General features: G+C 44.0%; 1 protein-coding gene across 2 annotated transcripts in view; it reads left to right on the top strand.

The window, feature by feature from the left end:
- Positions 1-8,114: 8,114 nt before the first annotated feature.
- RRM1 (ribonucleotide reductase catalytic subunit M1) overlaps positions 8,115-15,379 on the top strand; it is a 36,916-nt gene continuing 29,651 nt past the window's right edge. For both annotated transcript variants that reach the window (XM_075849574.1, XM_075849573.1), the window contains exons 1-4: positions 8,115-8,338; positions 10,175-10,263; positions 11,828-12,005; positions 12,956-13,056. In XM_075849574.1, the coding sequence (XP_075705689.1) occupies positions 8,320-8,338; positions 10,175-10,263; positions 11,828-12,005; positions 12,956-13,056 (387 nt within the window). In that variant the 5' untranslated portion in view covers positions 8,115-8,319. The remainder of the gene's footprint in view (positions 8,339-10,174; positions 10,264-11,827; positions 12,006-12,955; positions 13,057-15,379) is intronic.

Genomic DNA, 15,379 nt, shown 5'->3' with positions numbered 1-15,379 from the left:
AGCGGAGAATTAGTGTATTATTAGCAGTGTATTACTGAAGTATTATTGGAATATCAGCAGAGTATTGGTGTAGTATTATGGAAGTATCAGCAGAATATTAGCAGTGTATTACTGGAGTGTTAACATAGAATTACTGGAGTATTATCATTGTATTACTGGAGTATTATCGGATTATCAGCAGATTATTAGTGGAGTATTAGCAGTGTATTACTGGAGTATTATCGGAGTATCAGCAGAGTATTAGTGCAGTATTATGGAAGTATCAGCAGAATATTAGCAGTGTATTACTGGAGTATTATCGGATTATTAGCATTGTATTACGGGAGTATTAGCAGTGTATTACTGGAGTATTATTGTATTAGCAGTGTATTACTGAAGTATTATCGAAGTATCAGCAGAGTATTAGTAGAGTATTATCGGAGTATCAGCAGAGTATTAGTGGATTATTATCAGTGTATTACTGGAGTATTAGTGTAGTATTATGGAAGTATCAGCAGAATATTAGCAGTGTATTACTGGAGTATTATCAGAGTATCAGCAGAGCATTAGTGGAGTGTTAGCAGTGTATTACTGGAGTATTATCGGACTGTTAGCAGTGTATTACTGGAGTATTATCGGACTGTTAGCAGTGTATTACTGGAGTATTATCGTATTAGCAGAGTATTACTGGAGTATTAGCGGAGCATCACTGGAGTATTAGCGGTGTATTATTAGAGCATCACTAGAGTATTAGCAGTGGGTTATTAGAGTACTAGCAGAGTATCACTGGAGTATTAGCGGTGTATTATTAGAGCATCACTAGAGTATTAGCAGTGGGTTATTAGAGTATTAGCAGAGTATCACTGGAGTATTAGCGGTGGGTTATTAGAGTATTAGCAGAGTATCACTGGAGTATTATTAGAGTATTAGCAGAGCATGACTGGAGTATTAGTGGTGTATTATTCGAGTATTATCAGAGCATCATTGGAGTATTAGCGGTGGGTTATTCGAGTATTATCAGAGTATCACTGGAGTATTAGTGGTGTATTATTAGAGTATCACTGGAGTATTAGCGGTGTATTAGAGTATCACTGGAGTATTAGCGGTGTATTAGAGTATTAGCAGAGTATCACTGGAGTATTAGCGGAGTATTATTAGAGTATTAGAGCATCACTGGAGTATTAGTGGTGTATTATTCGAGTATTAGCAGAGTATCACTGGAGTATTAGCGGTGGGTTATTCGAGTATTATCAGAGTATCACTGGAGTATTAGTGGTGTATTATTAGAGTATCACTGGAGTATTAGCGGTGTATTAGAGTATCACTGGAGTATTAGCGGTGTATTAGAGTATTAGCAGAGTATCACTGGAGTATTAGTGGTGTATTATTCGAGTATTAGCAGAGTATCACTGGAGTATTAGCGGTGGGTTATGCGAGTATTATCGGAGTATCACTCGAGTATTAGCGGTGGGTTATTAGAGTATCACTGGAGTATTAGCGGTGTATTATTAGAGTATTAGCGGAGTATCACTGGAGTATTAGTGGTGTATTATTAGAGTATTAGCGGAGCATCACTGGAGTATTAGCGGAGTATCACTGGAGTATTAGCGGAGTATCACTGGAGTATTAGCGGAGTATCACTGGAGTATTAGCGGAGTATCACTGGAGTATTAGCGGAGTATCACTGGAGTATTAGCGGTGGGTTATTAGAGTATTAGCGGAGCATCACTGGAGTATTAGCGGTGGGTTATTAGAGTATTAGCAGAGTATCACTGGAGTATTAGCGGTGTATTAGAGTATTAGCAGAGTATCACTGGAGTATTAGCGTAGTATTATTAGAGTATTAGAGCATCACTGGAGTATTAGTGGTGTATTATTCGAGTATTAGCAGAGTATCACTGGAGTATTAGCGGTGGGTTATTCGAGTATTATCAGAGTATCACTGGAGTATTAGCGGTGTATTATTAGAGTATCACTGGAGTATTAGCGGTGTATTAGAGTATTAGCAGAGTATCACTGGAGTATTAGCGGTGGGTTATGCGAGTATTAGCGGAGTATCACTGGAGTATTAGTGGTGTATTATTAGAGTATCACTGGAGTATTAGCGGTGTATTATTAGAGTATTAGCAGAGTATCACTGGAGTATTAGCTGTGTATTATTAGAGTATCACTGGAGTATTAGCGGTGTATTATTAGAGTATTAGCAGAGTATCACTGGAGTATTAGCGGTGTATTATTAGAGTATCACTGGAGTATTAGCGGTGGGTTATTAGAGTATTAGAGTATCACTGGAGTATTAGCGGTGTATTATTAGAGTATCACTGGAGTATTAGCGGTGTATTATTAGAGTATCACTGGAGTATTAGCGGTGTATTATTAGGGTATTAGCAGAGCATCACTGGAGTATTAGCGGTGTATCACTGGAGTATCACTGGAGTATTAGCAAAGTATCACTGGAGTATTAGCGGTGTATTATTAGAGTATTAGCAGAGCATCACTGAAGTATTAGCGGTGTATTATTAGGGTATTAGCAGAGTATCACTGGAGTATCAGCGGTGGGTTATTAGGGTACTAGCAGAGTATCACTGGAGTATTAGCTGTGTATTATTAGGGTATTAGCAGAGCATCACTGGAGTATTAGCGGTGTATCACTGGAGTATTAGCAAAGTATCACTGGAGTATTAGCGGTGGGTTATTAGAGTATTAGCAGAGCATCACTGGAGTATTAGCGGTGTATTATTAGGGTATTAGCAGAGTATCACTGGAGTATTAGCGGTGTATTATTAGGGTATTAGCAGAGTATCACTGGAGTATTAGCTGTGTATTAGCAGAGTATCACTGGAGTATCAGCGGTGGGTTATTAGAGTATTAGCAGAGTATCACTGGAGTATTAGCAGTGTATTATTAGAGTATTAGCAGAGTATCACTGGAGTATTAGCGGTGTATTATTAGAGTATCACTGGAGTATTAGCGGTGTATTATTAGAGTATTAGCAGAGCATCACTGGAGTATTAGCAGTGTATTATTAGAGTATTAGCAGAGCCTCACTGAAGTATTAGCGGTGTATTATTAGAGTATTAGCAGAGCATTATATTAACCCTTATATTATTAGAGTATTGTATTATTAGAGTATCACTGGAGTATTAGCGGTGTATTATTAGAGTATTAGCAGAGCATCACTGGAGTATTAGCGGTGTATTATTAGGGTATTAGCAGAGTATCACTGGAGTATCAGCGGTGGGTTATTAGAGTATTAGCAGAGTATCACTGGAGTATTAGCGGTGTATTATTAGAGTATTATTTTCGAGCATCACTGGAGTATTAGCGGTGTATTATTAGGGTATTAGCAGAGTATCACTGGAGTATTAGCGGTGGGTTATTAGAGTATTAGCGGAGCATCACCGGAGTATTAGCGGTCGGTTATTAGAGTATTAGCGGAGCATCACTGGAGTATTAGCGGTGGGTTATTAGAGTATTAGCGGTGGGTTATTAGAGTATTAGCGGAGCATCACCGGAGTATTAGCGGTCGGTTATTAGAGTATTAGCGGTGTATTATTAGAGTATCACTGGAGTATTAGCGGTGTATTATTAGAGTATCACTGGAGTATTAGCGGTGTATTATTAGGGTATTAGCAGAGTATCACTGGAGTATCAGCGGTGGGTTATTAGAGTATTAGCAGAGTATCACTGGAGTATTAGCAGTGTATTATTAGAGTATTAGCAGAGCATCACTGGAGTATTAGCAATGTATTATTAGGGTATTAGCAGAGTATCACTGGAGTATTAGCAGTGTATTATTAGGGTATTAGCAGAGTATCACTGGAGTATCAGCGGTGAGTTATTAGAGTATTAGCAGAGTATCACTGGAGTATTAGCAGTGTATTATTAGGGTATTAGCAGAGTATCACTGGAGTATCAGCGGTGAGTTATTAGAGTATTAGCAGAGTATCACTGGAGTATTAGCAGTGTATTATTAGAGTATTAGCGGAGTATCACTGGAGTATTAGCGGTGTATTAGGGTATTAGGAGAGTATCACTGGAGTATTAGCAGTGTATTATTAGAGTATTAGCAGAGTATCACTGGAGTATTAGCGGTGTATTATTAGGGTATTAGCAGAGCATCACTGGAGTATTAGCAGAGTATCACTGGAGTATTAGCGGTGTATTATTAGGGTATTAGCAGAGTATCACTGGAGTATTAGCAGTGTATTATTAGAGTATTAGCAGAGTATCACTGGAGTATTAGCGGTGTATTATTAGAGTATCACTGGAGTATTAGCGGTGTATTATTAGAGTATTAGCAGAGCATCACTGGAGTATTAGCAGTGTATTATTAGAGTATTAGCAGAGCCTCACTGGAGTATTAGCGGTGTATTATTAGAGTATTAGCAGAGTATCACTGGAGTATTAGCTGTGTATTATTAGAGTATCACTGGAGTATTAGCGGTGTATTATTAGAGTATTAGCAGAGCATCACTGGAGTATTAGCAGTGTATTATTAGAGTATTAGCAGAGCCTCACTGGAGTATTAGCGGTGTATTATTAGAGTATTAGCAGAGCATCACTGGAGTATTAGCGGTGTATTATTAGGGTATTAGCAGAGTATCACTGGAGTATCAGCGGTGGGTTATTAGAGTATTAGCAGAGTATCACTGGAGTATTAGCAGTGTATTATTAGAGTATTAGCAGAGTATCACTGGAGTATTAGCGGTGTATTATTAGGGTATTAGCAGAGTATCACTGGAGTATCAGCGGTGGGTTATTAGAGTATTAGCAGAGTATCACTGGAGTATTAGCAGTGTATTATTAGAGTATTAGCAGAGTATCACTGGAGTATTAGCGGTGTATTATTAGAGTATCACTGGAGTATTAGCGGTGTATTATTAGAGTATTAGCAGAGCATCACTGGAGTATTAGCGGTGTATTATTAGGGTATTAGCAGAGTATCACTGGAGTATCAGCGGTGGGTTATTAGAGTATTAGCAGAGTATCACTGGAGTATTAGCGGTGTATTATTAGAGTATTATTTTCGAGCATCACTGGAGTATTAGCGGTGTATTATTAGGGTATTAGCAGAGTATCACTGGAGTATTAGCGGTGGGTTATTAGAGTATTAGCGGAGCATCACCGGAGTATTAGCGGTCGGTTATTAGAGTATTAGCGGAGCATCACTGGAGTATTAGTGGTGTATTATTAGAGTATCACTGGAGTATTAGCGGTGTATTATTAGAGTATCACTGGAGTATTAGCGGTGTATTATTAGGGTATTAGCAGAGTATCACTGGAGTATCAGCGGTGGGTTATTAGAGTATTAGCAGAGTATCACTGGAGTATTAGCAGTGTATTATTAGAGTATTAGCAGAGTATCACTGGAGTATTAGCGGTGTATTATTAGAGTATCACTGGAGTATTAGCGGTGTATTATTAGAGTATTAGCAGAGCATCACTGGAGTATTAGCGGTGTATTATTAGGGTATTAGCAGAGTATCACTGGAGTATTAGCTGTGTATTATTAGAGTATCACTGGAGTATTAGCTGTGTATTATTAGAGTATTAGGAGAGTATCACTGGAGTATTAGCGGTGTATTATTAGAGTATCACTGGAGTATTAGCGGTGTATTATTAGAGTATTAGCAGAGCATCACTGGAGTATTAGCTGTGTATTATTAGAGTATTAGCAGATCATCACTGGAGTATTAGCAATGTATTATTAGGGTATTAGCAGAGTATCACTGGAGTATTAGCAGTGTATTATTAGGGTATTAGCAGAGTATCACTGGAGTATCAGCGGTGAGTTATTAGAGTATTAGCAGAGTATCACTGGAGTATTAGCAGTGTATTATTAGGGTATTAGCAGAGTATCACTGGAGTATCAGCGGTGAGTTATTAGAGTATTAGCAGAGTATCACTGGAGTATTAGCAGTGTATTATTAGAGTATTAGCGGAGTATCACTGGAGTATTAGCGGTGTATTAGGGTATTAGGAGAGTATCACTGGAGTATTAGCAGTGTATTATTAGAGTATTAGCAGAGTATCACTGGAGTATTAGCAGAGTATCACTGGAGCATCACTGGAGTATTAGCGGTGTATTATTAGAGTATTAGCAGAGCATCACTGGAGTATTAGCAGTGTATTATTAGGGTATTAGCAGAGCATCACTGGAGTATTAGCAGAGTATCACTGGAGCATCACTGGAGTATTAGCGGTGTATTATTAGAGTATTAGCAGAGTATCACTGGAGTATTAGCAGTGTATTATTAGAGTATTAGCGGAGTATCACTGGAGTATTAGCGGTGTATTATTAGGGTATTAGCAGAGCATCACTGGAGTATTAGCAGTGTATTATTAGAGTATTAGCGGAGTATCACTGGAGTATTAGCGGTGTATTATTAGGGTATTAGCAGAGCATCACTGGAGTATTAGCAGAGTATCACTGGAGCATCACTGGAGTATTAGCGGTGTATTATTAGAGTATTAGCAGAGTATCACTGGAGTATTAGCAGTGTATTATTAGAGTATTAGCGGAGTATCACTGGAGTATTAGCGGTGTATTATTAGGGTATTAGCAGAGCATCACTGGAGTATTAGCAGTGTATTATTAGAGTATTAGCGGAGTATCACTGGAGTATTAGCGGTGTATTATTAGGGTATTAGCAGAGTATCACTGGAGTATCAGCGGTGGGTTATTAGGGTACTAGCAGAGTATTACTGGAGTATTAGCAGAGTATCACTGGAGCATCACTGGAGTATTAGCAGAGTATCACTGGAGTATTAGCAGAGTATCACTGGAGTATTAGCAGAGTATCACTGGAGTATTAGCAGAGTATCACTGGAGCATCACTGGAGTATTAGCAGAGTATCACTGGAGCATCACTGGAGTACTAGCAGAGTATCACTGGAGTATTAGCAGAGTATCACTGGAGTATTAGCGGTGGGTTATTAGAGTATTAGCACAGTATCACTGGAGCATCACTGGAGTATTAGCAGAGTATCACTGGAGTATTAGCAGAGTATCACTGGAGTATTAGCAGAGTATCACTGGAGTATTAGCGGTGTATTATTAGGGTACTAGCATAGTATCACTGGAGTATTAGCAGAGTATCACTGGAGTATTAGCAGAGTATCACTGGAGCATCACTGGAGTATTAGCAGAGTATCACTGGAGCATCACTGGAGTACTAGCAGAGTATCACTGGAGTATTAGCAGAGTATCACTGGAGTATTAGCGGTGGGTTATTAGAGTATTAGCAGAGTATCACTGGAGCATCACTGGAGTATTAGCGGTGGGTTATTTCTATGCAGTTTTCGCCGCGGTTTCTTGCCGCAGTGTGACTTTGCGGTTGATATTGAGGTTATAGAGCGACACATGGGGGAGGAGTCAGAGGTGACCAGTCACGCAGGTGGATTTACTTGCGCTAGATCTTCTGCACCGCGTTCGCGTTACTCTGCGGGATTAGTACGGTTTGCTCCAGTCGTCCATGTATTACAGCGGATTAATCTGCGGGGACACAACAGAAGCTGGAAGAAAAATGTCTGCAGCCGCCGCGATGTGCTGCGGGCGAGACGAAAACGTGATAGCACGCATTATTATAACGCTATAGAAACAAAACCGTCACCCGCAACATTACTGGGGCGCGCAATAATCACCATGTGACTGCGTTCCGTTATTACCGCCGTGCGATCACGCGCACCTTCAGGGGAAACGTTGGGTCCAGTATTGGATTTTACTAATAATCGCAAATTAATATTAAAACCGGTTTTCATATCGTGCGATCACAATATTACGTCACGTCACAATCATTTTATTATCTTCTGAAAGACCCCACCGGTAATTTGCAAAATATCGTAATGTACTTACCGCAAGAGATAAATCGCCATGTAGAGCTTACAGCACAGAAATAACCCCACATATTTGGTGTCAAGAAAAAAATCGCCTTTGTCATCTTTCGATTCTCAATCTTGTCTGCGACTATGCGCGACTGTTCTGCGACAACACTGACATCATGTGACCTGTCTCCTATAACATGGCGGCTGTGTGAGGACCGTGGCTTCCGTTCACTAGAGTGTGCAGAGGCCGTAGTGCACGCAGTATCTGCGCAGCCGCCGCCGCCATATTGTCAGAGCCTGCGCAGTACCGGCTAGCCGCCAGCAGTTGGGGCGGGGCCAAGAACGGTTTTTCAGACCACACTCACAGGGTCTACTAAACCCCTCAACCAGCCACGCCCACAACGTTTACCTAACTCGTGACGTCACTCTGCTGGCTTTGGCGGGACTTTTTGTTTGCATTTCGCGCTCATTTCATTTCAGATTCATCTGTGAGGAAAAAATCTGCGGAGAAACATGCATGTCATCAAGAGAGGTGAGGAGCGAGGTCTGTCCGATATGAGCGTGACATCCAACCGATAACAGTACACCCCGAGGTTTACCAGCCAACCCCAATATAATCCCCTCATCCATCTCTGCACCCCAATATATCTCCTCATCCCTACACCCCAAATATTATATCCCTACACCCCAAATATTATATCCCTACACCCCCAAATATATCCCCTCATACATCCCTGCACCTGAGACCCCAAATAATATATCCCCTCATACATCTGAAATATCCCCAAATGTCGTTCTACCCTCCCCGTATACGTCTCTACGCCTCGGATATCGCTGTCGCCGGTCACTACTGGTGATGATCTCCTCATTGATGATTATCCGGTGTTTAGACTGCGGCTCAGCCTCGCCCTGACCGCTGATATATGTGGTGATTGATCGATGTGTGGTGATTGATCGATATGTGGTGATTGATCGATATGTGGTGGTTGATCGATATGTGGTGGTTGATCGATATGTGGTGGTTGATCGATATGTGGTGGTTGATCTATATGTGGTGGTTGATCGATATGTGGTGGTTGATCGATATGTGGTGGTTGATCTATATGTGGTGATTGATTGATCTATATGTGGTGATTGATTGATCTATATGTGGTGATTGATCGATATGTGGTGGTTGATCTATATGTGGTGATTGGTTGATCTATATGTGGTGATTGATCGATATGTGGTGGTTGATCTATATGTGGTGGTTGATCTATATGTGGTGGTTGATCGATATGTGGTGGTTGATCGATATGTGGTGGTTGATCGATATGTGGTGGTTGATCGATATGTGGTGGTTGATCGATATGTGGTGGTTGATCGATATGTGGTGGTTGATCGATATGTGGTGATTGGTTGATCTATATGTGGTGATTGATCTATATGTGGTGGTTGATCGATATGTGGTGGTTGATTGATTGATCTATATGTGGTGATTGATTGATCTATATGTGGTGATTGATTGATCTATATGTGGTGATTGATTGATCTATATGTGGTGATTGATTGATCTATATGTGGTGATTGATCTATATGTGGTGATTGATTGATCTATATGTGGTGATTGATTGATCTATATGTGGTGATTGATTGATCTATATGTGGTGATTGATTGATCGATATGTGGTGATTGATTGATCGATATGTGGTGATTGATCGATATGTGGTGGTTGATCTATATGTGGTGATTGGTTGATCTATATGTGGTGATTGATTGATCTATATGTGGTGATTGATTGATCTATATGTGGTGATTGATTGATCTATATGTGGTGATTGGTTGATCTATATGTGGTGATTGGTTGATTTATATGTGGTGATTGATCTATATGTGGTGATTGGTTGATCTATATGTGGTGATTGATCTATATGTGGTGGTTGATCGATATGTGGTGGTTGATTGATTGATCTATATGTGGTGATTGATTGATCTATATGTGGTGATTGATCTATATGTGGTGATTGATTGATCTATATGTGGTGATTGATCTATATGTGGTGATTGATCTATATGTGGTGATTGATTGATCTATATGTGGTGATTGATTGATCTATATGTGGTGATTGATTGATCTATATGTGGTGATTGATTGATCTATATGTGGTGATTGATTGATCTATATGTGGTGATTGATTGATCTATATGTGGTGATTGATTTATATGTGGTGATTGATCTATATGTGGTGATTGGTTGATCTATATGTGGTGATTGATCTATATGTGGTGATTGGTTGATCGATATGTGGTGGTTGATCGATATGTGGTGGTTGATTGATTATGCGACTCTTCTGTGCGTTCTTCATGGTTCCCCTTCTTTCCCCTCAGATGGGCGGCAGGAGCGCGTCATGTTCGATAAGATCACCTTCCGGATCCAGAAATTGTGTTACGGACTTAACGGAGAGTTTGTGGACCCGGTGAGTATGTGGCGGAGCAGTGACGACGCGGGGGTACTCTGGACATGATAGTGTTAATGCTCCCACACCTGCAGACAGGTAGAGGGGTGATCGGGGTCCTGCGGATTTTAACGCTTTCCTGCGTGCGCCGCGTACGGGGAGCACTGGCGGCAGCGGCGGCGCAAAAACACCTAAAACGTGTGTGTCTCGCTGCTAATGGGGGAGGGGCAGCGTGTTTTTAGATGTTCAGTATTCGGCCTCATGCCCTGCAGTGATTTTCTTCAGGGTGCGGCCTGTTTTTTACCTGACGGCCGCCGGACACATTCACGCTCAGACATTGACCTGCAGTGCGACGTTTTATTCCACAGCACGTCCATTGTATTTGTATTAAATTCAATGGGGAGGTAAATCCTGCAACAAATAGCAGTAGTTGCGTTAATGGCGGCAGGTTCGCAGCGATCCCGCCGCAAAAAACGCAACTCAGAAGAAAAAAAATAAATCTTATACTTACCCAGTCTGTTTCTTCCTCCAGCGCGGCCTCATGGGATGACGTTTCATCCCATGTGACGACTGCAGCCAATCACAGGCCAATCACAGGCTGCAGAGGTCTCCTGGGATGAGGCTTCACGCTGGCAGGCCGGGTAAGTGCTGCAGTTTTCCGCAGCGGACGTTCTGGGAGGGAAAAATGCAGCACAGTTTGCTGTTTTCCGCCCGGAATTCCCTGCGGCGCACAGGGCAGATGCATGGAGTGGTTTTACGCAGCGGTTCTGCCCAGTGTGAACTCCGCCTTAGGAAATAATCTTACAAGGCGTGAATCAGTATGGGGGGATCTCAGCCGGCCTGCACAGTGTGAATACGACGCCTGGGAAACACTCGCTGCTTTATATGGGGTTACATCACAACACAGGTAATATACAGGTGAGCGCCGCGCGTGCGCAGGATTGGCTCCGATCCCGTTCACACATCTACATATATGTCCGTGAGCCCCAAAACGGCCGCCTCCAACCTGCGGCTCTTCTGCTGCTGCAAAACTACGGCTCCCGGCATGCCCCTGACCGCCGCGGGCTCCCGGGATGCCCCTGACCGCCGCGGGCTCCCGGGATGCCCCTGACCGCCGCGGGCTCCCGGCATGCCCCTGACCGCCGCGGGCTCCCGGCATGCCCCTGACCGCCGCGGGCTCCCGGCATGCCCCTGACCGCCGCGGGCTCCCGGCATGCCCCTGACCGCCGCGGGCTCCCGGCATGCCCCTGACCGCCGCGGGCTCCCGGCATGCCCCTGACCGCCGCGGGCTCCCGGCATGCCCCTGACCGCCGCGGGCTCCCGGCATGCCCCTGACCGCCGCGGGCTCCCGGCATGCCCCTGACCGCCGCGGGCTCCCGGCATGCCCCTGACCGCCGCGGGCTCCGTTGTAGTTTTGCAACAGCTGCAGAGCGGCAGGTTGCAGATAACTGCCCTAGGAGAAAAAAAATCCCTAATTCTGATTGGATAAATTCGCAGGGCACGAAAACATTCACATCCGCGGCTCCGTCGTATCACGTAGCACTGAATCGGAACTTTATAACTTTGATTTAATTTTCCCCTTCAGACTCAGATCACGATGAAAGTCATTCAGGGTCTGTACAGCGGAGTCACCACAGTGGAGCTGGACACGCTGGCAGCAGAAACCGCCGCGACCCTGACCACAAAACACCCGGATTACGCCATTCTGGCGGCACGAATTGCAGTCTCCAATCTGCACAAGGAAACCAAGAAAATCTTCAGTGGTGAGCGGTGGCTGCGTCCTGTGCCGGTCTTACGGGGGTCGTGTCCGAGGGGTCATTATATCAGCGTAATGCTGGGCTGTTCCTGTCTATAAGTAAAATACAGCGGCGACTCTAAGACAACCGCCCAAAATTACATGGAAAACCACCTAGGGGCAGGGGGGTCTCCTGATACAACCTGGCCAGTGTGCATAATATACAGTGGATCTGGGAGTCATCCCTGGATAAGGGGGCGCTCTTCTGTGGGGGCGCTCTTCTCTGGGGCGGTCTTCTGGAGAGTTTCACTGTAGTTACTGATACTAGCGGAAGGAACGTGGGATTTGAGCACCGAGTTCAAAATATGGCGGGAACCCTGAACCAGTCAGTCAACCGATAGACTTCAACTCATGGGGAATATAATCAGAGCGCTTCCACAACACAGACAGGAGGAGAGCGTGCGATCAGTGCGGCCGGGGTGAGCACAGGGGGGCTGCAGGTTGTGAACACTTACACAGCGCAGGCCGCCATAAACAGCGCCCGGGTTCTGCTGCTCTTGCATAGGTCAGTCTTGTAAAGCAATCTGGTTGATGCCACTTCATAATGTAAGGAGTGGTCCAAAAAAATATTGCGTTACGCCGGAGGACGATGCGTTACGCCGGCGGACGATGCGTTACGCCGGAGGACGATGCGTTACGCCGGAGGACGATGCGTTACGCCGGAGGACGATGCGTTACGCCGGAGGACGATGCGTTACGCCGGAGGACGATGCGTTACGCCGGAGGACGATGCGTTACGCCGGAGGACGATGCGTTACAAAGACATGGAAAGGCGACACCTCAAACCACAGAGTCAAAGGCAACGTCTTTCTGACTCCGCACGCCGTGATGGGGCTTTTGGACGGGGGGTCCTTATTTTTAATTTGAGATGGTCTTTCTTGTTTCACCTGTAATATTTCTTATGGTTGTTTGTTTTAGAGGTGATGGAAGATTTGTATAACTATGTGAACCCCCTGAATGGACGACACTCCCCGATGGTTTCTAAAGAAACGCTGGACATTGTACTGGCCAATAAAGACGTAAGTTCTCGGTATGATCCCGGATCGCGTTGCTGTGTAAGATCTGTAATAATGGCTGGGTGTATAAGATAGAAATCCGGGCTTGTTCTTCCATACATTGTATCTGGGGGGATCGTTACCGAGGCCTCACCCCTTGACGACGTGGCCAGTTTTAAGCCGGGTTCACACTGAGTTTTTTGCAGGCGGAAAATCTGCCTCAAAGTTCCGTTTGGGAGTTTGAGGCAGATTTTCCTCTCCCTGCACGCTGATTTTTCGCGGCGTTTTTCACCTGCAGCCATTGATTGCCACGGGCAAAAAACGCCGCAAAATACACTTTCTCTGCCTCCCAATGATGTCAATGGGAAGTCAGAGGCGTAACCGCGCAAAGATACGGCGTGTCACTACTTTCTCCTGCGAGCCGGTTTTACTACTCGCGGGAGAAAACCGCCCCCGGCTCCCATTGAAATCAATGGGAGGCATTTTCAGCCGGTTTTTGGCAATTTTTCGGCTCGTTTTCCGCGCCAAACTCCGTGTGACATCCCCTTAAGTTGTTTGTTTTTAACATTGTCATTCCAAGGGCCGTAAGTTTTATTTTTTATTTGGCCTTTTGTGCGATGAGTTGTCATTTTTAATTGTGCCATAAAATGTACTGAGAAACGTTACAATTATTTTATTGGGTGGAATTGGGGGCAAAAAAGATGCAATTCCCACATAGATTTTGGCGTTTTGTTTTTCCGGCATTCGCTGTTTGGTAATAATGGCAGGGTAACGTTATTCTGCGGATGATACAATCAGGGCAAAACAAAGGCTTAGATTTTTTTCTTCACTACTTTTTCAAATAAAATTAACTTTGTTGAATAAAAACTCAAAAGAACCGGTGTCTCCGTAGTCCGACAGTGATGACTATTTTCCCATTGAACGGTGTTTTCTTTTTTTGTGGGGCGATCTCTAGTTTGTATTGTTACCGTTTTGGGGAACATAAAACTACTTTTTGATCACTTTTTGTTACTCTTCCGGCCTTGTGGTTTGTTTTCTGGCCTTGTGGTTTGTTTTTTCTTGCGCCCGTCAGCTGGCGGGTCACATAACGTGATATTATTGTTGCACTTTTACAGATGTGGCGATACCAATTATGCTACATTTCTTCATTTTTTGTAAGCATTATTTTTATACTTCTAGGAGCTCTATCATGTGATCATGTGATCGCTCATTCTCTTCTCATGTGTTGCCTTCGTGTTCTCCTGTTGAGCGCGGCCTCTGGCAAGGCTTAATGTAGCCCTGACGGCAGACCTAGGGGTCTTCAATAGGTTTTTGGCTGCCATGGCAACTGATTGGAAACCAGTGTTTTTGGAGGGATAGGCAATTGGGGGACAGAAGAAGCCCGCTAAGTTTGTCTAACCGCTTAAATTGTGCGGCCGCTATTGACCGCAGCGTGTGAGGGGTTGACTGGCCGGGTCAGTTGTCTCAGATCCCGGCTGTTTATGGGGAGTGTTGGCTGTATGAAGCTTCCAGCACACACCACATATGGCAGGGACTCCGTCTGTACGATGTAGGGGCAGCCACATCCGCCTTGCATGTACAGTGGATGTCGCTATGGGGTTCACCAGGAGTCTGGGAATAAAATAAGCAGCAAATGTTCTAAAATAACCAATCAGTACTAATCAATGCCTCGCCGATCCAGCGCTGATGCTCTGGCAGTGTCCTGACAGCATGTGACCTCTGCAGCCAATCACTGACCTCAGCAGTCACGTGCTGGACTTCCCGCCATCACCATTTGCTGCTTTTTATCACACCCGTGTGTGAGATGTGAAGATGTAAGGCGTTCTCATACGGTGGCCAGATATTTATCACACCCGTGTGTGAGATGTGAAGATGTAAGGCGTTCTCATACGGTGGCCAGATATTTATCACCCCCGTGTGTGAGATGTGAAGATGTAAGGCGTTCTCATACAGTGTCCAGGTATTTATCACACCCGTGTGTGAGATGTGAAGATGTAAGGCGTTCTCATACGGTGGCCAGATATTTATCACACCCGTGTGTGAGATGTGAAGATGTAAGGCGTTCTCATACAGTGGCCAGATATTTATCACACCCGTGTGTGAGATGTGAAGATGTAAGGCGTTCTCATACAGTGTCCAGATATTTATCACACCCGTGTGTGAGATGTGAAGATGTAAGGCGTTCTCATACAGTGGCCAGATATTTATCACACCCGTGTGTGAGATGTGAAGATGTAAGGCGTTCTCATACAGTGGCCAGATATTTATCACACCCGTGTGTGAGATGTGAAGATGTAAGGCGTTCTCATACAGTGGCCAGATATTTATCACACCCGTGTGTGAGATG

The sequence above is a fragment of the Rhinoderma darwinii genome, unplaced genomic scaffold (assembly GCF_050947455.1).
Source record: "Rhinoderma darwinii isolate aRhiDar2 unplaced genomic scaffold, aRhiDar2.hap1 Scaffold_979, whole genome shotgun sequence".
Taxonomy (NCBI): domain Eukaryota; kingdom Metazoa; phylum Chordata; class Amphibia; order Anura; family Rhinodermatidae; genus Rhinoderma; species Rhinoderma darwinii.
The sequence above is the reverse complement of the archived record's forward strand: the minus strand, read 5'-3'. Positions and strand labels throughout refer to the sequence as shown.